Raw genomic sequence first — 25,300 nt, 5'->3', positions numbered from 1 at the left:
TAGGCTAATTGACATCATTTGAGTCAATTGGAGGTGTACCTGTGGATGTATTTCAAGGCCTACCCTTCAAACTCAGTGCCTCTTTGCTTGACATCATGGGAAAATCAAAGAAATCAGCCAAGACCTCAGAAAAAAATTGTAGACCTCCACAAATTTGGAGGTGTACCTGTGGATGTATTTCTAGGCCTACCTTCAAACGCATTCTGTCGCATTCTGAGATGAACGTACCTTGGTGCGAAAAGTGCAAATCAATCACAGAACAACAGCAAAGGACCTTGAGAAGATGCTGGAGGAAACAGGTACAAAAGTATCTATATCCACAGTAAACGAGTCCTATATCGACATAACCTGAAAGGCTGCTCAGCGAGGAAGAAGCCACTGCTCCAAAACTGCCATAAAAAAGCCAGACTACGGTTTGCAACTGCACATGGGGACAAAGATCGTACTTTTTGGAGAAATGTCCTCTGGTCTGCTGAAACAAAAATAGAACTGTTTGGCCATAATGACCATCGTTATGTTTGGAGGAAAAAGGGGGGCCTTGCAAGCCGAAGAACACCATCCCAACCGTGAAGCACGGGGATAGCAGCATCATGCTGTGGGGGTGCTTTGCTGCAGGAGGGACTGGTGCACTTCACAAAAAAGATGGCATCATGAGGAAGGAAAATTATGTGGATATTTTGAAGCAACATCTCAAGACATCAGTCAGGAAGTTAAAGCTTGGTCGCAAATGGGTCTTCCAAATGGACAATGACCCCAAGCATTCTTCCATAGTTGTGGCAAAATGGCTTATGGACAACAAAGTCAAGGTATTGGAGTGGTCATCACAAAGCCCTGACCTCAATCCTATAGAAAATGTGTGGGCAGAACTGAAAAAGCGTGTGCGAGCAAGGAGGCCTACAAACCTGACTCGGTTACACCAGCTCTGTCAGGAGGAATGGGCCAAAATTCACCCAACTTATTGTGGGAAGCTTGTGGAAGACTACCTGAAACGTTTGACCGAAGTTAAACAATTTAAAGGCAATGCTACCAAATACTAATTGAGTGTATGTAAACTTCTGACCCACTGGGAATGTGATGAAATAAATAAAAGCTGAAATAAATCATTCTCTCTACTATTATTCTGACATTTCACATTCTTAAAATAAAGTGGTGATCCTAACTGACCTAAGACAGGGAATTTTTACTAGGATTAAATATCAGGAATTGTGAAAAACTGAGTTTAAATGTATTTGGCTAAGGTGTATGTAAACTTCCGACTTCAACTCGATCAGTATCACTGTTATGAGTTGTGTCTGAATAGGGAATTGAGTCAGCTCTATCAATTCTATCGTTTCTAGCTGTTTTTCAGCGTTTCACCTCACTGAATACACCTGGGACAAGTTCAGCAGGGTACAACGCTGTGGGATGTTCTGATATAAATATATTATGTAGAACAGACAAGCATCTCTTACCTGTAGAATAAGGAACAATGTCAGCCCTATTAATGAAATTTCTATCACCATGTTCTGAATGTTTCCCCTCACCGAATACATGCAACAAAAGTGGGAAGGTCAAAGATGTATTGTCCAATCACAGCAAGATCTTTGATAATGATGTGTCCACTGTCCAGCCATTTCAAAGCAAAGGGAGTTCAGGGGGTGTGGAGAAGCTCCTGCCCTAGGTCTGAGTCTCTGAGGGCGAAGAACGTCACACCTGAACTGTACGCATGCGAGGATCACGACGTGGCTCATCCTAAACTGATCTTCATCATCATGGTCTTCCTCACGAATCATCTGCCTCACTTGACCTAAGGGAGTAAAGGACCACACCCACACAAACGAACAGGTGTGCGCACATACGCACGCACACACACACACACACACACTCGTCATTGACATCCTGCTTTGGCAGAAATAAATTGTTTGTATGTGTTCTTCTGAGACAAAGAGTGAGAGACAGAGAGAGAGAGACAGACAGACAGAGGGCGCCTTCCTCTGCCGAGGCATTACTGATGCATGCCAGATCTTAAAAAGCCTGGATAGCTATTTTACGTATCAGCAAACCACATCATATGTTATAGCAATCTGTCAGTTGATGACACAGTCGATGACGTGGCACACAACCATTGGTTGATGCATGCAACATCTGAACAGGGGAACATGACCAGAGTAACAAAGAGTGGTGAAATCTCTCTCTCACCCTCCACATCCAGGGCTTTCCAGCGTGGGTCAGACTGGTCGTCTGATAGGCTAGACAGAGGGGCGTCAGCTGTCAATCTCAGCAGCACATCCTCTCGACGTATCAGCAACACAGATTCACTGCAGAGTCGCTGATGCACCTCCTGCTCACTCACTGGGACATAGAATGCATGAAGTCACAAACAGACTATACTCTCTCTCACACACACACACACAACTTACCCACATCCAGGGGGTTGGTCATATAGACAGTGTTGGGTCCGACCCCAAAGATGAGTTGGTGGTGCCATGCGTCGGGAACCTCCTCTCCCTCGGGCACTGCCAGTTGCATGTTCATGGTGGCCACGGGCACTGCCCCCTCTCTGGATCCACCGTACCAGCCAGGGTACCAGCCTCACCCGCCGGCGAGGGTGGAGGGGGAAGTGGCAACCCAGCACGCGCCCACCACTGGCCTGCTCCGCCCCAGCTATCAGCTGTGAGTGTGTGGCGCCTGGGAGAGGGGAAGAGACAGAAAGGAGGGTGTATCACAGATATACAACAGTGGAAAATAAATACAGAAACACAAGCATGCACACATACACACAAACACAGTTGACAGAGCATTTGGTGGTTATGGTTGAGGGCTTGTGGTCCAGTCAGAGAAATGGTGGTATAGTGAGGAAGTTCTAAGGGTGGTCGGTTGTGGTCAGAGTAGACTGCTGGGTGAGTGTTGTGGTTGGCTGTTGTGTTAAGTCAAATTAGGGTTGGAGCCAAGGACTCTTGTCATAAATTGTGGTTATTAGGTTAGAGTTTGCGGATGTGGTCAGGTGATTATTGTGAAAACAGTGCACGGTTGTTAGCTAAATAGAATGTACAGTAAGTGGTCAACGGTCAGTACCGGCCTCGCTCCGGGAGAACAGGTAGTCGGGCAGCGGCGCCTCGTTCCTCCTCAGGCACGTCCGCACACACCGGTCAGCCTTCTCGGGTGCCACGACGATGCCGAGGGCCTGTAGGACGTCCACTACGGCCGTTGCCCCACAGGCGGACAATCCTATCTGCATGGTCTGCCTCTCCACTGCCTCCTGGGTAGACCATAACATAGCCCCTTGTCCCTGCCTCTCCTCTTCATCTTTGGGACATTGGGATGCACAGCAAGCAGTTTCAGTCTGCTTCTCCTCACGAGGATGCACTCCCTCCATCTTTACAAGCCACACCTGCTGAAAAACAACATGTATGATGATCATATTTATTTTTTAGACTGCATTGCATATTGATATGCTTGACCAATATAGACTTATCAGAATCACTGTTATGAGTTGTGTAGTTATGCTAGGTCTGTGAGAATCGCACATGGAGCCTTTTGATACGAATCTACATTTGGGGAATACTGAAGTATCCCAATAATAGACTAAAGAAGCCTCACATTCCTCCTTATAGTCCAAGGACCTTACAGTACATGTTCTGTTTAAAGGCAAATTGTCTCTGGCAGCCAAAACAGCCAAATACTCCATCTAAACGTGAATCGATTCTCTAGAAACATAAAGCCCTTTACTTTCATATCACATCAAAATAATTTCACAAATGCAAAATATACACTTACTGTACACTGTTTTAACCGTTTTTAATACATTTGCAGCCGACAGTATTTTTCAGTGACAACACAGGTGCAATCCAAACAGCAAAATAAGGTTCCGAACCGGTTCGAACCCAAAAAAGTAACGGTTTATATCGTTCCTTTCTGTTACATTTTAAACTTCTGAAATCTTTTTTAAAAATATATATATACATTTAACACCACATTAAATTACTTCACCAATCAGTGTGGATAAAGCAGCTTGCTATGGAGCGTTCCAGCTATAGTTGTTTACATGCATTGGACAGACAAGTGTAGGGCGCGAAATGTGACTGAAATTTTGCGGGTGGGGAGAGTGCGAGAAAGGGTGGAGGAGAAGGTTTGGCTTGAAGCGCTGGGCATCTTGTTATGACATGCATTATCTGAAATAGGCCAGAGATACGGCAGTCAAAGGGGGAAAGCGGAACGGAAGCGGAAGATGGCAGACAACAAAAAAATGAAGGAAAGTTGAACATATTATGAATAAATATGGAGTGGGGGATTGCACAAGACTTCTGGAAGATCTGATGAAGGAGAAGATGGCGGACAAGAAAGAAAGTAGAAAAGTGGAATATGTTTTGAGTGAATATGGAATGGAGGATCACACAGAATGTTTGGAAGAGCTACAGAAGGAAATGGAACGTGACAATAGTGAGGATGAATTACATGTGGTGGCAGGTGCAGTGATGACCACCGAGAGGGAAGCGGTGTGGTGAGGAAGGTTGGCGTCAAGTGCAAAAAGAGGGATACATGCTCCAGTAGTTCAGAGATGGAACCTGACAAGAGTGAGGATGAAGTACCTGCGGTGAGGATCGCCGAGTTCGAGCCTTGTCCCAATGATGAAAAGGATGATACTGGCCCAGTGGGAGTGAGATTTGTGGAGAGAATGGATCATTCTGGCTGACCCATATGTGGTGTCAAGTTGGGTGGAGAAGAGGTTGGGGACTGTTGAGTCGGTGAAAGTAACGCAAAGTGGACCCGTGATGATTTATTGTGTTTCTTCCGTCCAGATGTCACGTGAATTTCTATCTCTAATTCGACCTAAGCTTGAATCATTACCAGAGGTTGTAAAGCTCTGGTTTTAATCATCAATGATTCAAGGTCCACAATCCACAAGTAATTATCAGTAAATTTTATTTAAGGAGAGCTCTCACCAAAAACACAAACATACTGTTTTTATACCCCTTGACAAACAAAGGCACTATGCTCCTCCCACCTTTCTTAAACAGTTCCCGCCTTCCCCCTTGAATGGTTAGTAACGCCCCTTCTGTTAGTGGGTTGACACTACATGATAATTCTAACATTTATACTGTGTTTGGGGGTGAAATTCTTTAGTCATTATTCTTAAAATCCAAATTAATCTAACAATCCACCCTTTGACTAAATATTCCCACATTCAGGATAAATGTATTTTACAAGCATGATTAATCTCAGAGATCACATCAGAACTAATAAACATTTCATCCAATTGCGGTCTTTCAGGGTCCAAATCCTCGTCATCCACCAAGCCTGGAGGATTGTTTTTCACATTCCCCTGGTCAGAGTCCGAGTCAGTCCATCTCTCATCATTGTTTAGATACTGCATTTCACCAACGCCTGACTCACCAATCCTCGGACACAGGGAACAAGACAACAACCACATAATACAAGAATACCCATACAAACACTGATCGCTCCTAAGATGGTGGCTGCTAGGGTTTTCCATTTACCAAATATTTCATCAAACCACCCTATCCACAATGTACTAACTTCTGAGTTCAGTTCATCCTTCACTCAGTGCAGTTAATTCTGTAAGAGCTCTGGTGACTGTCCCATCCAGTGTGATGTTGTTAGGGATAAATATGCAACAATGGCTTATCTTTCTATAGACACCGGCCCTTTCTGCCTGATCTAGAACCAACCTCTACTAAGTTATGAGCGGGATGGCGGATAATCGCTCAGAGATCCCCTTTACTGCATCTCTAGTCTTGTCAATAAATCGTTGTTGGTTGTAATAGATATAATTTATCCAATCCATATTTTTGTTTGTCCCCCACCAGAAAAATGTTGTAGTAAAACTCTCCCATATTTGATTTATAGCTTTGTATTTGTCTGGAACACCCCTGGGGATGCCTATACCATCTATCCAAATTGGGCTATTTCCTTCCTGACTTATTTATTTTTCTCCTAATTATTCTTCCTGTCACTGGTCTTTGATGACCAATTCTTACAGGTTGGACCAACAACACTGGTGCACAAGTACCCACCCATCCCTCTGGTAATGTCTGCCGAATACTCCCTTTTTTTGTGCATGCCCACCACACATCAGTCAGAGGGATGGTTAGGTTCCTAATTTTTTTTCTTCCTTCCTTATCTAAATCAGTCACATTAATTATCTCCTTACAGCCATCAAAATCACCCAAGTTACGGGTGCCATTTCTATGTCTGTAACACTGGTATTCGCCAGGAGTTAAAGTGAATCTAGGTGGGCTGGCCGAGTATGTCAATTTTGCCAGCCCAATCCCTGTGCAATTTGGCTCTTTTTGATTGGACCCCAGGTCTAATACACAGGGAAACATTGCCTTTGGCATTGGGGGCGGTCAACATTGGTCGCCCAATGGAGCATGCATAACAATTGGTCTCCCCAAGGCCCTAGCGGTGTATTTCATCCACTTTGACCAGAGATTCTCATCAGGGACCCCCTCCACTTCCCCATTGTTCCATTCCTGGAGGAGAAAATCTTTCATAGTGGACGGGTTAGTCAAATTGACTCCGTCATCCCTTGACTGATTTACTCGGTCTATTGTCATTAATGGATTAATGCCAGTACCTGCTCCTCTATATCTTTTGACTCCATCAAATATAATCTTAGACAAGTATCCCGTCCGTATACGTCCGCGCAAGCCCAGTAAGTTCTTTTCATGTCCTCTTTAGTGACCTTTACTATTGTTACTACCATCTCCGTGGGGATGTCGATATACCTTCTTATCCTCCATCTGGACGTCCAGCCCCCCGTCTCATATCTCCTTCCCCCAGTATGTCTAAATACCTGAGCCCAGGAACAATCCGCTGAGGGGGCTGAACATAAATACAACGGGATCTTATAATCCCATGTTGCTTGCTTATCCGCTCTGATAAGATCCCTAATCATAATTTTGAATCTTACTCCCCACCCTTCTCTGACTCCTATTTTGTAGATCACTCGCCCTTGATGGTCAGTATGTCGGGTCGCTTTCCCTTTATTTCTTAATAATGGTAAGGCCATAGCGTAATTGGTGCGAGGTGGTGGTGGATTTTAACCTACCACGACTATTGCCGAGACTATGATGCAGCTCAGGGTCACCCATATTCCCAAAAAACACCCTCTCCTGTCTTGAGTCCTTCTGCTCGGTACCACCCCATACTCACACCCTAGGAACACACTACAGTGATGATAGGTCTGGGTAGGAAGATCTTCGTTGACAGAGATGACCCCGCACCCTGTGGCGCAGTTCTGCTCAGTCAACTCTGCGTGTGCTAAGCGGTGCTTGTATGTGGTCCTACCTTCTTGCAGTGGGTAACATGGACCCAGGTTCCTCTCTCTGCTATTCTAATGGCCAAGGTGGTTACCAACATAACCTGATAGGGCCCTTCCCAACAGGCCTGCTTCCAGTTTTCCTTCTAGTGACTGGATGCTCACCAGTCACCTGGTTAGATAGTGGGTCACCTTCTCCTTTAGTTCACCTGTGGGGGCACAAAACCTCTGACATACGGGTGTGGTTAATAAACTATCTTCACACATGTTCAGATTAATGTAACAATTTCTGACTGCATTCTCTTTTTAGACTATCTAAAAAATGTTTTTTTTTAAAGTATTTTGTCCTCTCCTTCGTATATTATCTAATACAATTAGCCTCTTCCCCCTCTTGACACATAGTTCTGCTTATGTGTCAATTTTTTTCCACCTTCCTAAACATTCCCTTAGGTTATTTATCAACCAATTGCCATGCCTTTCATTTTTGATATTCTTTTTGCTTCTTTATTGCTCCTCCCACTTCCTTTGTCTTTATGGCGGCTAAATTCGACTTTTCATTCAGTTCAGAATCAATTAGTAATCCAATCAAACAATCTCTTATCTTGTAAAAACACTTATGTTTAGTTCAACCTCTGTTCTACTCCCGGCTCTCCGGACTTGACCTGAAGACTGATTGTTGGACATGACAAGTCTATTTTTTAAGTCACTTAAGTCTTCTGTCTAGCAACAAAGAATAAAAATCTCTATGTTCATGATTAACCCAGTTATCTCTAATAGCCCACCAAAAACTTCATCATCTTTAAATCACTACCAATGTCATATCCTCGCATTTACTCTCTACCATTTGGGTAACATCCCTGATATATTTATTAAAAGCTAAGACTGTTTGGGAAGAGAGCAACAACATAACCTGTTCTTCCTCCTCAGAGTTCCAAATGATTTTACCATGGGCTGCTATTGCCTTCCCATAGATAAGATCACTTGATTTACCCGTATGCAGTACATAATGACGACCTTAGCTTTACAGAAGTCCATCCTTACCAAAAAGCTCATCATTCTTCATCTAATTGTTTTCTTATTTTTCTTATCTACCTGACCCTATTGCTAAATCAATGATCTAGGCAATAGTTGTCTCGCCTTAGATTGTACATTCTTCTGATTACTGCAGCTTATTCCATGAATTTAGTTTCAAATATCACCCAATAAACCGTTCCATCCCACAGCATAGTAAACACCACCTATGAACTGTTGAAAATTCCCTAAATTCAACATAACAACCCTTTATAAACATCATGTTGGGTGTGTTTTTATTTTATTTGAAAAACCCAATTGAAAAATAACAATCAAAGATAGTTAGGCTCAACTTAATTTGGTAGCTCCCTCTTATGACCTAAATATGCCTACCTTCATAAAATCCCTCAAAATTCCTCGAGTATACAATGATTATTTAATTGATTACTCTAAATCTGCTACATGTGATCTCATTCAAATGATCCATTATCAATTATTTGATCCACCCCCTAGTAAATCTCTCTCCTCTTCTATCCTGGAGTTCTACCGATCCCAGCTATTTCCCCTAGTGGCCATTAAATACTCTGCTCTCGTCTGTTCCTTTTCTTACTCTGTTAGTCTTCCTAGTTACCCCATAACCACGCCTCAAATCTTTTATTTAGCATTTAACCAACCAAATACTAAGTAGTATCCGGTTATCATTTATACCCGCCGTTCAATTTCCTCATACACACATATTTCATCTTCTGCCATTCAAATGCCCAACACGACAGAATAGTTCCATGCAAACCTCTATTGGCTCTTCAAGTCGCTCCGGATTAGAGCGTCTGCCAACTGACCAAAAACGCAAATATTCTCCACTTTCCCACTCATAACGTACGTCTACGTTTGAGTGCGAAAGCTCATACACACGCATAATAATATGTCATTTAGCAGACGCTTCCATCCAAAGCGACTTACAGTCATGCGTGCATAAATTTTTTATTATGGGTGGTCCCGGGGATCGAACCCACTACCTTGGCGTTACAAGCGCCGTGCTCTACCAGCTGAGCTACAGAGGACCACATCATTGGATTTTATAGGTACCTCTCAAATAATCGCTTTGTGGTGTTTTTAGCCAATTCTATTCTTAACCTGACTACCTCCTGTTGTAAAACTTCCCCCTCTTTGTTTCTCTTCACTGGCCTCTTTACTCTGCCCCCCGTCTTCCCGCCCTTCCCAACATTCCCGGCTTGGCCGTCATAGGTGGGGGAAGGACGGGATCACCCCTAATCTTCTTTTACACATGTCATCTGGGCTTTCTTTCCAAGCTTGCTCTACCAACTCTGGATATAACCTCTCTGCTCTTTGCTGTGGGGGAGGTCCTGAAACTTCATTTTTCTGTATATCCCTTTCTCTCTCCTTCGCGCTTCAAAAAGCCATACCCTCGCTGTCTCTAGCCCCTCCGCTCGCTGTTTTTTCATCTAATTTTATATGCATCTGCCTACTAACTTTTTTACTTCGAGATGGCCAATAAATTCATACCTCTTCTCCCAAATGGATCCCTAAAACATATTTCTTTCATCTCCCGTTAATTCTCGGACTTGTTTAGAAGATGTCTTTCCCATCGTGGAACAATAAGAAATCCCTCCCCCCCTTTTTGTTTTTTAAAATAATTCACTCCCGAATTATTTCCGTAGGGCCAATCTCTTAGTGCGCCTCTTGCTTTTGTAATTAACCCTTTAAAATTATTTAACCCCTAACCCAGAGTTTCTATTTAAAACTCGGTTTCAGGAAAAAGAGTAAGTTACCCAATTTTCCTCACGCTGACTTATTTTTTCCCTCCACCCCTGAAATAATGATCACGTCTCCGAGGATTAAGTCTCACACACATACGACCTTATCATCCGTCAAACTTGTTTGCACAGTTCTAGCAAATGCCCAGTCGCATATATGAACTCCCGACACATCCCTCTCATACGATGATAATTATTTCCCTGTTTATACTGAACATTGCAATTCGTACAATGACAATATTAACTTAGTTTACATTTGTGATTGCAATTCACTACCATGTCATTTCGGACTAGTTTTTTTTTGTAATAGCTATTTACCTCTAGGATCAATTGCGGACCCTCCCTGTCGTAATAATTATTACCTTCTTTGACTTTGGTAACTAAGTTCAACTCATTTTACCAAAATCCATGAATAAAAATCACTGACCTTTTCCTTGCAGTCTGGATTAAAATGCTTTTTCAAACTTGTTAACGTCTTTATCGTTCATAAAGAGTAATCACCGGCCTGTTTATTAACCTTAACGTGGAAGGCCAGGACTCTGTAACGGATGCTATCACCCGCCCGTGCACGGATTTCGGTGTCTCTAGAATGATAAAGATGTATTAAAATCCGGCTCGAAGGACCAATCTGTCACGTGAATTTCTATCTCTAATTCGACCTAAGCTTGAATCATTACCAGAGGTTGTAAAGCTCTGGTTTTAATCATCAATGATTCAAGGTCCACAATCCACAAGTAATTATCAGTAAATTTTATTTAAGGAGAGCTCTCACCAAAAACACAAACATACTGTTTTTATACCCCTTGACAAACAAAGGCACTATGCTCCTCCCACCTTTCTTAAACAGTTCCCGCCTTCCCCCTTGAATGGTTAGTAACGCCCCTTCTGTTAGTGGGTTGACACTACATGATAATTCTAACATTTATACTGTGTTTGGGGTGAAATTCTTTAGTCATTATTCTTAAAATCCAAATTAATCTAACACCAGAGGAAGCGGGCGCTCCGGACCACGTGACAACGGACAAGAACTGTGACTTGCTTTGTTCTCCGGAGCGGGGCGCCGTTGAAAGGAATGATAACGGGGGTGGCATTAAGTATTGAGGAGGATCAGCTGAAAGTGAAGATTCCTGGTGTCTGTGATACCCGCCGTTTGGTGTGACGCAGACCCGGTGGAGAGCGTGGTGAAATGGAGAAGACATTGTCCTGCTGAGTTTTGATACAGAGTCTTTGCCTGACAAGGTCAAGTTAGGATGTGTCAGTTATCCCGTGAGAGATTTTGTTCCGAAAATACTACAGTGTTTTAGGTGCCAAGCTTATGGTCATGTTGCAGCAGTGTGTAGGATGGAGATTCCTAGATGTGAGAAGTGTGCAGGAGGGCATGAGAGGAAGTAATGTGTAGTATCGGTGGAGAAAGTTGTGCGTGTTAGCTGTGGGGGTGCCCATGGGGCTGGAGATCGGAGGTGTCCGGTGAGAGAAAGGCAGGTTGAGGTTGCCAGGGTCAGAGTAGTACAGAAAGTGTTGTATGCTGAAGCAGTGAAGAGAGTGGTAGAGGAAGATGGCCCTGCGTTGCATTCTGGGAGATTCTAGGACAAGTAGAGCTCTCCTTCAAGGAGTGAATGGGAGTCAATTGGGTGCTAGCTCAAAAACCCAACATTAGTATGAATTTCGTCAACAAAAAGTACAACATTACAAAACCTTTCAGAGATGTGAGATAATTAACCTGTTCTCTGTAATATCGTATAGCTTTGGAATAGCGACATTACGTACTTTCGAGGAAAATAGGTAGGTTTCTCGACTCATACCCCGACTTTGAGAAGGGATGGTGTGACGATTAGCTTAGCAACTGCGTGACGCCGCATGACAACATGATGTTAATTTGTCCCTTATTTTAGTCACAATATTAAAACCTGTCTCTTGCAATCACGTTGCGCTTATGAAATTGAACGCAATTGGTAGACAGTCTGCTGGGTAAGGCGTTATACATTCCTCCATTCATTGCAAAATGGGATTCCTATCTCTTCCTTTCTCTAATATCTCTGATTAGGTCCACCGAAATATACCTACGGAGGAGCGGCTTCTATGAAGGAACTTTAAATGACTTTGAACTTTTGAGAGTTGGGTTAACGTTAGACCAGAGCAACAAGCTTGTGTGTGCCAGTAGCGGTTAGGGTGACCACATGACCTGGATTGTGCGGGACAGTCACGCATTTTGACCCTTTGTCCCGCAACGAAACAATCATGTCCCACATTTTATCAACAAATTCAATTAAAGTCACAATATTACAACCCGTCTCTTGCATTCACGTTGCACTTATGAAAATATATATATCATAAGGATGTGGTAGCCTAAGCCTACTGGTGATGTTAAACACTTCTCCAATCGTTGTTGAGATCTGATATTCTGCGCATCATCATTTCAACTTCAACATCATCTAATCACCTATGCTTAGTCTAATAGTGACAACTAAAAGACACCAAAAACGATTTTGTCCAATCAACTTAAGCTAAAAATGGTGTGGCTGTCCATGGTACTGATTTCTGTGTGTGTAAGTTTGTTTGTTTGTGTGTGTGTGTGTGTGTGCGTGTGTGTGCATGCAAGTAGAAAAAACATGTTGACTCACCCTATGCCAATGCCATCCTCCTCTTTCATGATGCCTAAACGGTCTATGACTCTGTCATACAGTACACAGTTTTTGTTTTTGTTGTCCTAGGCTACCTGGCTATAATGCTTGCTCGCTAGCCTAACTTCCTTTCATGGGCAACGATGCGCCAGGCCACCTAGTAAACATTAATATACTACATGTTAAACTTCCATTCTCTCAGATCAGGGGCACAATGTATGAATTTATGGTTGGATCAGAATCGCTGTTATAATCATTGGCCAGTACGAAGAATTAAGTAAAACGTTTATGAAACACAGAGAGATGAAAGATCAATTATTATAATATTTGTTGGGGAAGCCTGCTTCAAATCAAATCACAGTGAAATGCTTACTTACAAGCACTTAACCAACAATGCAGTTTTAAGAAAATAGAGTTAAGAAAAAAATAGATAAGTAAAAAATAAAAATAACATCAAATCAAATCAAATTTTATTGGTCACATGCGCCGAATACAACAGGTGCAGACATTACAGTGAAATGCTTACTTACAGCCCTTAACCAACAGTGCATTTATTTTAAACAAAAAAAGTAAGAATAAAACAACAACAAAAAAAGTGTTGAGAAAAAAAGAGCAGAAGTCAAATAAAGTGACAGTAGGGAGGCTATATATACAGTAAAATAAAGTGACAGTAGGGAGGCTATATATACAGGGGGTACCGTTGCAGAGTCAATGTGCGGGGGCACCTGACTAGTTGAGGTAGTTGAGGTAATATGTACATGTGGGTAGAGTTAAAGTGACTATGCATAAATACTTAACAGAGTAGCAGCAGCGTAAAAAGGATGGGGTGGGGGGCAGTGCAAATAGTCCGGGTAGCCATGATTAGCTGTTCAGGAGTCTTATGGCTTGGGGGTAGAAGCTGTTAAGAAGCCTTTTGGACCTACACTTGGCGCTCGGTACCGCTTGCCGTGCGGTAGCAGAGAGAACAGTCTATGACTAGGGTGGCTGGAGTCTTTGACAGATTTTTAGGGCCTTCCTCTGACACCGCCTGTTATAGAGGTCCTGGATGGCAGGAAGCTTGGCCCCAGTGATGTACTGGGCCGTACGCACTACCCTCTGTAGTGCCTTGAGGTCGGAGGCCGAGCAGTTGCCATACCAGGCGGTGATGCAACCAGTCAGGATGCTCTCGATGGTGCAGCTGTATAACTTTTTGAGGATCTGAGGACCCATGCCAAATCTTTTCAGTCTCCTGAGGGGAATAGGCTTTGTCGTGCCTTCTTCACGACTGTCTTGGTGTGTTTGGACCATGATAGTTCGTTGGTGATGTGGACACCAAGGAACTTGAAGCTCTCCACCTGTTCCACTACAGCCCCATTGATGAGAATGGGGGCGTGCTCAGTCCTCTTTTTTTTTCCTGTAGTCCACAATCATCTCCTTTGTCTTGATCACATTGAGGGAGAGGTTGTCATCCTGGCACCACACGGCCAGGTCTCTGACCTCCTCCCTGTCTCATCATTGTCGGTGATCAGGCTTACCACTGTTGTGTCGTCGGGCAAACTTAATGATGGTGTTGTGCCTGGGCCATGCAGTCATGGGTGAACAGTGAGTACAGGGAGGGGACTGAGCACGCACCTGAGGGCCCCGTGTTGAGGATCAGTGTGGCAGATGTGTTGTTACCGACCCCTTACCACCTGGGGGCGGGCCGTCAGGAAGTCCATGATTCAGTTGCAGAGGGAGGTGTTTAGTCCCAGGGTCCCTTAGCTTAGTGATGAGCTTTGAGGGCACTATGGTGTTGAACGCTGTGCTGTAGTCAATGAATAGCATTCTCACGTAGGTGTTCTCTCTTGTCCAGGTGGGAAGGGGCAGTGTGGAGTGCAATAGAGATTGCATCATCTGTGGATCTGTTGAGGCGGTATACAAATTGGAGTGGGTCTAGGGTTTCTGGGATAATGGTGTTGATGAGCCATGACCAGCCTTTCAAAGCACTTCATGGCTACAGACGTGAGTGCTACGGGCAGTAGTCATTTAGGCAGAGTTACTTTGCGTTCTTGAGCACAGGGACTATGTTCGTCTGCTTGAAACATGTAGACTCCTTAACAACTTCTACCCCCAAGCCATAAGACTGCTGAACAATTAATCAAATGGCCAACCGGACTATTTACACTGACACCCTTCCCCCGTTTGTTGTTACACTGCTGCTACTCACTGTTTATTATCTACGCATAGTCACTTTACCCCTACCTACATATACAAATTATCTCAATTACCTCAACTAACCTGCATCCCCGCACATTGACTCGGTACCCCTACCCCCTGTATATAGCCTCGTTATTGTTATTTTATTGTGTAATTTTCTAAACTTTATTTAGTAAATATTTTCTTCACTCTATTTTCTTAAAACTGCATTGTTGGTTAAGGGCTTGTAAGTAAGCATTTCACGGTATTGTAGCGTCATACCCAAGAAGACTCAATGCTGTAATCGCTGCCAAAGGTGCTTCAACAAAGTACTGAGCAAAAGGTCTGAATACTTACAGTTGAAGTCGGAGGTTTACATACACTTAGGTTGGAGTCATTAAAACTCATTTTTCAACCACTCCACAAATTTCTTGTTAACAAACTATAGCTTTGGCAAGTCGGATAGGACTTTTACTTTGTGCGTGACACAAGTAATTTTTCCAACAATTGTTTACTGTAAATCGCTTTGGATTAAAGCGTCTGCTAAATGGCATATTATTATTATTATTATTTACAGACAGATTATTTCACTTATAATTCACTGTATCACAATTCCAGTTGGTCAGAAGTTTACATACACTAAGTTGACTGTGCCTTTAAACAGCTTGGAAAATTCCAGAAAATGATGTCATGGCTTTATAAGGTTCTGATAGGCTAATTGACATCATTTGAGTCAACTGGAGGTGTACCTGTGGATGTATTTCAAGGCCTACCTTCAAAACTCAGTGCCTCTTTGCTTGACATCATGGGAAAATCAAAAGAAATCAGCCAAGACCTCAGAAAAACAGTGTAGACCTCCACAAGTATGGTTCATCCTTGGGAGCAATTTCCAAACGCCTGAAGGTACCACGTTCATCTGTACAAACAATAGTACGCAAGTATAAACACCATGGGACCACGCAGCCGCCATACCACTCAGGAAGGAGACGCGTTCTGTCTCCTAGAGATGAAACGTACCTTTGGTGTAAAAGTGCATATCAATCCCAGAACAACAGCAAGGACCTTGTGAAGATGCTGGAGGAAACGGGTACAAAAGTATCTATATCCACAGTAAACAGGTCCTATATCGACATAACCTGAAAGGCCACTCAGCAAGGAAGAAGCCACTGCTCCAAAATCGCCATAAAAGAGCCAGACTACGGTTTGCAACTGCATGGGGACAAAGATCGTAATTTTGGAGAAATGTACTCTGGTCTGATGAAACAAAAATAGAACTTTTTGGCCATAATGACCATCGTTATGTTTGGAGGGAAAAGGGGACTCTTGCAAGCCGAAGAACACCATCCCAACCGTGAAGCACGGGGGTGGCAGCATCATGCTGTGGGGGACTGGTGCACTTCACAAAATAGATGGCATCATGAGTAAGGAAAATGATGTGGATATATTGAAGCAACATCTCAAGACATCAGTCAGGAAGTTAAAGTTTGGTCGCAAATGGGTCTTCCAAATGGACCCCAAGCATACTTTCAAAGCTGTGGCAAAATGGCTTAAGGACAACAAAGTCAAGGTATTGGGGTGGCCATCACAAAGCCCTGACCTCAATCCTATAGAAAATATGTGGGCAGAACTGAAAAAAGCGTGTGCGAGCAAGGAGGCCTACAAACCTGACTCAGTTACACCAGCTCTGTCAGGAGGAATGGGCCAAAATTCACCCAACTTATTGTGGGAAGATTGTGAAGGCTACCCCGAAATGTTTGACCCAAGTTAAACAATTTAAAGGCAATGCTACCAAATACTAATTGAGTGTATGTAAACTTCTGACCCACTGGGAATGTGATGAAAGAAATAAAAGCTTAAATAAATCACTCTCTACTATTATTCTGACATTTCACATTCTTAAAATAAAGTGGGGATCTTAACTGACCTACGACAGAGAATTCTTACTAGGATTAAATGTCAGGGATTGTGAAAAACTGAGTTTAAATGTATTTGGCTAAGGTGTATGTAAACTTCCGACTTCAACTGTATGTAAATGTGATATTTCAGTTTTTAAAAATTAAAAATTAGCAAACATTTCTAAAAACTAGTTTTTGCTTTGTCATTATTGATTAATTTTAGAATAAGGCTGCAACGTAACAAAATGTGGAAAAAGAGAATGGGTCTGATTACTTTCCGAATGCACTGTATATATAGTGCTATATATCAATCTAGAACAGGACTATCTATTTTGGATGCAATTTGAATGGAGTTGATGGAGAGAGAAAGACTGTGAGAGAGTGCTCGCACGTGCACTGATTTAAAGCAACGATATTCAAGTGATAGGCTGTTTTAAAACTGCAATTACAAAAAAACTAATCTGTACAATAAAAAAATAATAAGGTGACCCCGAAAGCCAGATGGAGATGGGTAAATTAGATGCACATTCGGTCATTTTTTTGTTGGTATTTTACCCCACTTTTTCTCCCCAATTTCATGGTATTCAATTGGTAGTTACAGTCTTGTCCCATCGCTGCAACTCCCGTAAGGACACGGGAGAGGTGAAGGTCGAGAGTCGTGCGTCCTCCGAAACACAACCCAACCGAGCCGCACTGCTTCTTGACACATTGCCCGCTTAACCCGGAAGCCAGCCGCACCAATGTGCCGGAGGAAACACCGTACACCTGGCGACCGAGTCAGCGTGCACTGCTCCCGGCCCGCCACAGGAGTCAATAGTGTGCGATGGGACAAGAACATCCCTGCAGGCCAAACCCTCCCCTACCCAAAACGGCGCTGGGCCAATTGTGCGCCGCCCCATGGGTCTCCAGGTCGCGGCCGGCTGCGACAGAGCCTGGACTTGAACCAGGATCTCTAGTGGCACAGCTAGCACTGCGATGAAGTGCCTTAGACCATCGCATTCGGTCTTTATATTACTGTAGCATAGACTATGCTGCAGCAAATGCAAGCCTACCTGTCACAAGAAAAAAAGTTACCATGATGAGATGATAGGTTTACATGCATTGTGAACTGCGCTCCATACTGAAATGGGCTGTCTGTCCCCACCCTGAGCGTTGATGATTCATCATGCAAATGAACATAGAGAAGCCAGATTTAGACATCTCATATAATTTAACAGTTCCATTTCACAACATGCTGTTTATATAAATAATTTATTATAATTTACCGGTTTCTCGCAGTGATTTATCTGGGAAAAGGGAGTGGTTTTGGGTGGTAAATCCAGGTAACCAGGTTCCCGCCATTCAACCCTACCAGATAGTGACTGGTTTTCTGATACACGCCCCTACATTTTCTTAAAGGTACAGTATCTGTGACCAACAGATGCTTAACTGATGGAAATAAAAAGTATGAAATGTACGCTCTGGATAAGTGTCTGCTAGATGACTAGTCATGTGTAATCCATAGATTAGGGCCTAATGAATTTATTTGAATTTACTGATTTCCTTATATGAACTGTAACTGAAATTGTTGCATGTTGTGTTTAGTGTATTTATTTTTGGTCAGTGTATTTAGTCAGGCAATGTCCACATTATCCTCACATATTTTAGAATGTAATAACAATTTGAATATCAATGCATTGGCAAGGCCTAGAAAATGCATTATTCTTCAAGTGGTAATGGCCTACTCTTTTAAAAACACTTTTGCATGCTTTCTGGGGAGGGGGGTTCTATATTAGGCCCTATATGTACAATTATATAAATTATACAATTGTATAACATTGAGGTCCTTGGAAATTACAATGAAGTGCTTGAAAAAGTCCCTGAAAGTCCTTGAATTTGACTTGCCAATGACTTTATGAACCCTGCATAAAAGGATGTGTAGTCCTAGGCCTATGTTGTTGTAAAGTTGGAGTTATGGGCCAATTTGCATACATTCCTCAAGTACACATGTGGAACTGAATGAAAATCCTTTTTATTTTTGTTTCAAACCATTTAGAAATGTTGATCCCAATGTCACACAGTAAATACTCTGAGTGGATTTCAGAGCAGATGATATTAACAAGCTACAGATTAGCCTACCTTTATTATTTCCATCAGAGCACATTTATCATATGGTGTGCGCTGTTTAGTTTTGGCTGCATCATGAGAAAAACGTGACCATTCAGCACAATCATCCTCAAATCTCAAGACATTACGTGGTGTTTTTGGTCTTACATAACGTTATAGTATGCTATTATATTCAGGCTGTTATGCAGAGTACTAATTAATCCTTCATTAAGTGATCTTGTGAGATTCATTGCTCCAGTAGCACTACGCCCCTGATTATACTCAGTTTTCTAAAATGACCACCAACCAGCTCCAGAGTCATATTGTACAGGATTCACATGTCCATATCTCCATAAATAACTGGTCCATACAGCCCAATGATGGCTTAAACTGTTTGAGGGGGTCTGGAGAACAACATCAAATGGCCCAAGGATGCCATACAGTATATGTATCCTTTAAAATATTTTGTAGAAAAGTGGTGAGAAAGTGCCCCAAAATCTACCCAAATGGCTGATTCTTGAACATACTTTCATCCTAATTTTCAGTGTTTTATATTTAAACACTTAAAATGGTCAAATGGGTGTTCCTTAAAGTCTACTAATTACAATGATATAAAATATGATATTCTGTACTTTGTCAATTTCAACAAATGTGACAAGAAACCTTCCCTGTACTTACTTCCCTGTACTTAAAATGTTGAAAATGGACATGAAGCCATTCCAATAGAACACTACCTTTTTGAATGGGAGGTATGGAACACGATACTAAAAGCCAATTTATGCTTGATCCGGATTTGTGGTCCAGAGGCTCCGTACAGAGGGTGTGACGCAATTGTGGAGCCTCTAGAGGCTTGCGGAGGCCAAATTGAGCTCCGTAAGCTGATTATGTGCACCGCCCAAATTTTGTAACAACGAAGGGCTCCGCATAGCGTCGTATAGCTCTGCAATGACATGATTGGTTGACGGTAGGTGGGGCGGTACATCCTGTATAAACACAAACCCACTTCCTTGACAACAAACATGGAGAACTTTAACGAAAGGCTATCAGAACAAGTTCACAAATAAAAAACATCTTTATGATACCTCGTGTAGGATTTCAAAGACACGAAAATGAGTTTGAACTGCTGGAAAGAGATTGGGGAGTTAATGGGGATAGATGCGGTAAAAAGGTCAATGGAATGCAGACCGTGGGGGATAGTAGGATGCTGGATTGACGCACATTCAAAAAATCTGATCTAACAAAGTGGATATTTGTGAAATCCATCATGATTGATGTATTGTAACAGGCCCACAATGTGGTTACTAAAATCTTATTTGGATATATTTGGCTGTTTTCGCTTCATAGCATTTAGAAGTTGTCCTTTCAGGTTTAGAAAAAGTTATGCTAAACGCTAACTCCTATTCGTATAAAATGGTAGTATAGCTAGCATACAGATGGGGAGATTCGGGATGGAGATGCAGGTGGGAAAACGGTGCAGCCTTTGGCTTATCAGTGAATGCTGTACGGCCACTGCAGATGTCGGATTGACCATGCAGAGCCTTTAAGGCTACCATTACTTATTATACAAGCACTGTTTTGTTATATATCATTCTAATCCACAGATATCACACAATATTTTAAAATCATTAGGAGCATGCTGAAAATGTATCCTCTTAATTGAGGGATCAAAATATTCCCCCAAAAATCTGTGATTTGGACAGCATTTGGGGCACATTTTTGGTCGTATTTTCAAACATCAACAAAAAAAAAAACATGATCCGCCGGCCGCGACCGGGGAGACCCATGGGCGGGCACAATTGGCCCGTCGTCCAGGGTAGGGGAGGGAATGGCCGGCAGGGATGTAGCTCAGTTGGTAGAGCATGGTGTTTGCAACGCCAGGGTTGTGGGTTTCGATTCCCACGGGGGCTAGTATTAAAAATAATGTATGCACTCACTAACTGTAAGTCGCTCTGGATAAGAGCGTCTACAAAAAGGACTAAAAAAAATAAAACAGTACTCTGTAGGGTAGCACCATGGTGTAGCCAGAGGACAGCCAGCTTCCGTCCTCCTCTTGGTACATTGACTTCCAATACAAAACCTAGGAGGCTCTTGGTTCTAGTACTGAAAGCATAAGCTGCAGCTATCTAGCAGTGCATAAAATGTGGTGAGTAGTTGATTCAAAGAGAGAGAAAGAAAACAGTTGAACAGTGTTCAACAAATTAATTTCTTCAAAAATGATGGAGAAGCAAGAGAGAGAGATTGTCATTTTTTTAAACTTTCAGTTTCACTTACTTAGCTAGCAAATGCAGCTGGCTAGTTTAGTTACTCAAACACCCGGCTCAAACAGAGGGATGCTATGTTAGCTAGCTGGCTATGACTATCCAACACAACACTGGAACTCTTCCAAGTCAAGGTAAGCTTTTGATTTTATTAATTTATTACCACCGGGCCCGCCTGACTAACTGCTTACACTGTAACGTACTACACTGATTGTAGCGGTTTCCTAACGCATTAGTTATATTAGCTATGTTGATTAGACGTTACTTTAGCTAAGATGGGGCAACGATGTCGGCTGTGTGTAGCAGTTATGACATGGTTTGGAACGCTTTTTATCACCTGGTCACATACAGCTGATGTGTTGTTCATTGAAGTCCACAAACGAAGGGAAAAGGTGAGAGGAGGAGAGTGCATAGAGGCTAGAATGAATACAACGTGGCTGCTCTGAAAGTGAACTCTGTTTATGCGTGATCAGGGGTGTATTCATTCAGCCGATTCTGTTGAAAATCGTTTCTTAAACGGAAGCAAACAAAACAGGGATAAAAATACCTGAATTTGTCCAATAGAAACTATTGTTTGCAACTGTTGGACTAATTATTACACCCTAGATAAGCTTGATGCAGGCAAGAGTATGCAAGGTGGTATTGAATGTGTCACTGTCTGTCCATGTGTAACTGTCTGTCACCTCAAATTTTTATCTCGACCTGTGTGCACCTACGTTGTAAACTTTCATTCATAGGCTAGGTTGTAGCAACCTCATGATGGGTATAGGGAAAATTTGAGTATCATGTAGTAGCCTAAACCTTTCAATGTTATATTGAACTGGGTGAATGGAATATGAATGACAGTCATCCAACATGCTGTAATAGAAATAAGGCCATGCTCATAAAAATAAATAAATAAATTGTCCTCCATCATAAACAGCACTGACCACCACTGTTTTTTACATAGCTGCTGGAATATGATCAAATGACCCTCAATATGACCCCCTATTAAGGTCTTAAGAGTACTTTATGATCAGAATTATTGTCTACCTGTCGGGTTTATTTAATGGGTAAATAACATTACAAAGTCATTTTTATATTGTTTGGAATGATTTTACCCTATTTTCTAACAGGAAATCTGGATGGCAGCCATTTTATTAAGATGGCCGCCCTGGTTGAATGACAGGCTTCCCAGACTGGCTCCAATCTTTAGCTAATGTTCCTTAAGGTATCTAGTGTTAGAGTACCAAGTTTGATACTTGTGTCATAAAATGGAACAATTATTTAACCTATCCCTTGACTATGTTGTCAATTAGGCGCTAAAGCTAGTTAACACCCTGGCCATCCTACAATCCAAACTAGATGCCCTCAATCTCACACAAACTATCAACGAACCTACCAGGTACAACCCTAAATCTGTAAACATGGGCACCCTCATAGATATCATCCTGACTAACTTACCCTCTAAATACACCTCCGCTGTCTTCAACCAGGATCTCAGCGATCACTGCCTTATTGCCTGCGTCCGTAACGGGTCCGCGGTCAAACGACCACCCCTCATCACTGTCAAACGCTCCCTAAAAATTTTTAGCAAGCAGGCCTTCCTAATTCACCTGGCCCAGGTATCCTGGATGGATATCGATCTCATTCCATCAGTAGAGGATGCCTGGTTGTTCTTTAAAAGTAATTTCCTCTCAATCTTAAATAAGCATGCCCCATTCAAAAAATACAGAACTAAGAACAGATATAGCCCCTGGTTCTCCTCAGACTTGACTGTCCTTGACCAGCACAAAAACATCCTGTGGCGTACTGCATTAGCATCGAATAGCCCCCGCGATATGCAACTTTTCAGGGAAGTTAGGAACCAATATACACAAGCAGTTAGGAAAGCAAAGGCTAGCTTTTTCAAACAGAAATGTGCATCCTGTAGCACTAACTCCAAAAGTTTTGGGACACTGTAAAGTCCATGGAGAATAAGAGCACCTCCTCCCAGCTGTCCACTGCACTGAGGCTAGGAAACACAATCACCACCGATAAATCTACAATAATCGAGAATTTCAACAAGCATTTTGCTACGGCTGGCCATGCTTTCCACCTGGCTACCACTGCCCCGGCCACCAGCTCTGCACCCTCCGCTGCAACTTGTCCATGCCCCCACCGCTTCTCCTTCACACAAATTCAGACAGCTGATGTTCTGAAAGAGCTGCAAAATCTGGACCCCTACAAATCATCTGGGCTAGAAATTGTCGCAACCTCTATTACTAGCCTGTTCAACCTCTCTTTCGTAACATCTGAGATCCCCAGAGATTGGAAAGCTGCCGCGGTCATCCCCCTCTTCAAAGGGGGTGACACTCTAGATCCAAACTGTTACAGACCTATATCCATCCTGCCCTGCCTTTCGAACGTTTTTGAAGCCGTTAACAAACAGATCACCGACCATTTCGAATCCCAACGTACCTTCTCCGCTATGCAATCCGGTTTCCGAGCTGGTCATGGGTGCACCTCAGCCACGCTCAAGGTCCTAAACGATATTATAACCACGATCGATTATAGACAGTACTGTGCAGAAGTCTTCATCGACCTGGCCAAGGCTTTCGACTCTGTCAACCACCGCATTCTTATTGGCAGACTAAATAGCCTTGGTTTCTCAAATGACTGCCTCGCCTGGTTCACCAACTACTTCTCAGATAGAGTTCAATGTGTCAAATCGGAGGGCCTGTTGTCTGGACCTATGGCAGTCTCTATGGGGGTACCACAGGGTTCAATTCTTGGGCTGACTCTTTTCTCCGTGTATATCAATGATGTCGCTCTTGCTGCTGGTGACTCTCAGATCCACCTCTACGCAGACGACACCATTTTGTATACATCTGGCCCTTCTTTGGACACTGTGTTAACAAACCTCCAAACGAGCGTCAATGCCATACAACACTCCTTCAGTAGCCTCCAACTGCTCTTAAACACTAGTAAAACTAAATGCATGCTCTTCAATCGAACGCTGCTGGCACCCGCCCACCCGACTAGAATCACTACTCTGACGGGTCTGACCTAGAGTATGTGGACAACTACAAATACCTAGGTGTCTGGTTAGACTGTAAACTCTCCTTCCAGAATCACATGAAGCATCTCCAATCCCAAGTTAAATCTAGAATCGGCTTCCTATTTCGCAACAAAGCCTCCTTCACTCATGCTGCCAAACATGCCCTCGTAAAACTGACTATCCTACCGATCCTTGACTTCGGCGATGTCATTTACAAAATAGCCTCCAACACTCTACTCAGCAAATTGGATGTAGTCTATCACAGTGCCATCCGTTTTGTCACCAAAGCCCCATATACTACCCACCACTGTGACCTGTACGCTCTTGTTGGCTGGTCCTCACTACATATTCGTCGCCAAACCCACTGGCTCCAGGCCATCTATAAATCACTGCTAGGCAAATCCCTGCCTTATCTTAGCTCATTGGTCACCATAGCAACACCCATCCTTAGTATGCGCCCCAGCAGGTATATCTCACTGGTCATCCCCAAAGCCAACACCTCCTTTGGCAGCCATTCCTTCCAGTTCTCTGCTGCCAATGACTGGAACGAATTGCAAAAATCTCTGAAGCTGGAGACTCTTATGTCCCTCACTAACTTTAAGCATCAGTTGTCAGAGCACCTCATCGATCACTGCACCTGTACACAGCCTATCTGAAATTAGCCCACCCAACTACCTCATCCCCATATTGTTATTTATTTTGCTCATTTGCACCCCAGTATCTCTATTTGCACATTATCTCTTGCACATCTATCATTCTAGTGTTAATACTACTTGTAATTATTTTGCACTATGGCCTATTTATTGCCTTACCTCCATAACTTGCTACATTTGCACACACTGTATATATATTTTCTGTTGTATTTTTGACTTTATGTTTTGTTTTACCCCATATGTAACTCTGTGTTGTTGTTTTTTATCGCACTGCTTTGCTTTATCTTGGCAAGGTCGCAGTTGTAAATGAGAACTTGTTCTCAACTGGCTTACCTGGTTAAATAAAGGTGAAATAAAATTAAAAAATAAAAGCGTCTAGAAATGGGTTAACTGACACGTGACCGTGGTAGCTAGCTACTGTATAGCAAGCTAATTTTATCATCAAGAAGTCCCAAAGAGAAGTCTCCACAAAACCGAATGTAACGTAATTTTTTTAAGGACACCAACCTTAAGACGAACCTAGTTTTGCTCAGCTTCCTGATGTCTGCACTTGCAAGTTGCATTTACT

General features: G+C 42.7%; 1 protein-coding gene across 1 annotated transcript; it reads right to left on the bottom strand.

Annotated features, from left to right (window-relative positions):
• Nucleotides 1-1,447: 1,447 nt before the first annotated feature.
• LOC121535945 lies at nt 1,448-25,300 on the bottom strand. Its single transcript, XM_045214241.1, has 6 exons — nt 25,240-25,300; nt 3,055-3,370; nt 2,479-2,667; nt 2,179-2,331; nt 1,693-1,786; nt 1,448-1,451 (listed from the first exon to the last, which is right to left on the bottom strand). The coding sequence occupies exons 2-6, from the start codon at nt 3,353-3,355 to the stop codon at nt 1,448-1,450; spliced, it is 741 nt and encodes a 246-aa protein (XP_045070176.1). The 5' UTR covers nt 3,356-3,370; nt 25,240-25,300.

Source organism: Coregonus clupeaformis, unplaced genomic scaffold (assembly GCF_020615455.1).
Source record: "Coregonus clupeaformis isolate EN_2021a unplaced genomic scaffold, ASM2061545v1 scaf0221, whole genome shotgun sequence".
NCBI lineage: Eukaryota > Metazoa > Chordata > Actinopteri > Salmoniformes > Salmonidae > Coregonus > Coregonus clupeaformis.
Note: the sequence above shows the minus strand (reverse complement) of the source record. Positions and strands in the feature narration are given on the sequence as shown.

Excerpts from the sequence above, each read along its gene's own strand:
- LOC121535945 (XM_045214241.1), bottom strand. The coding sequence starts at position 3,355 with ATGGAGGGAGTGCATCCTCGTGAGGAGAAGCAGACTGAAACTGCTTGC. Across the intron at positions 2,668-3,054 it reads GTTCTCCCGGAGCGAGGCCG|GCGCCACACACTCACAGCTG; the intron begins GTACTGACCGTT and ends CCCCTCTCCCAG. Across the intron at positions 1,787-2,178 it reads GAAAGCCCTGGATGTGGAGG|GTCAAGTGAGGCAGATGATT; the intron begins GTGAGAGAGAGA and ends TTACTCCCTTAG.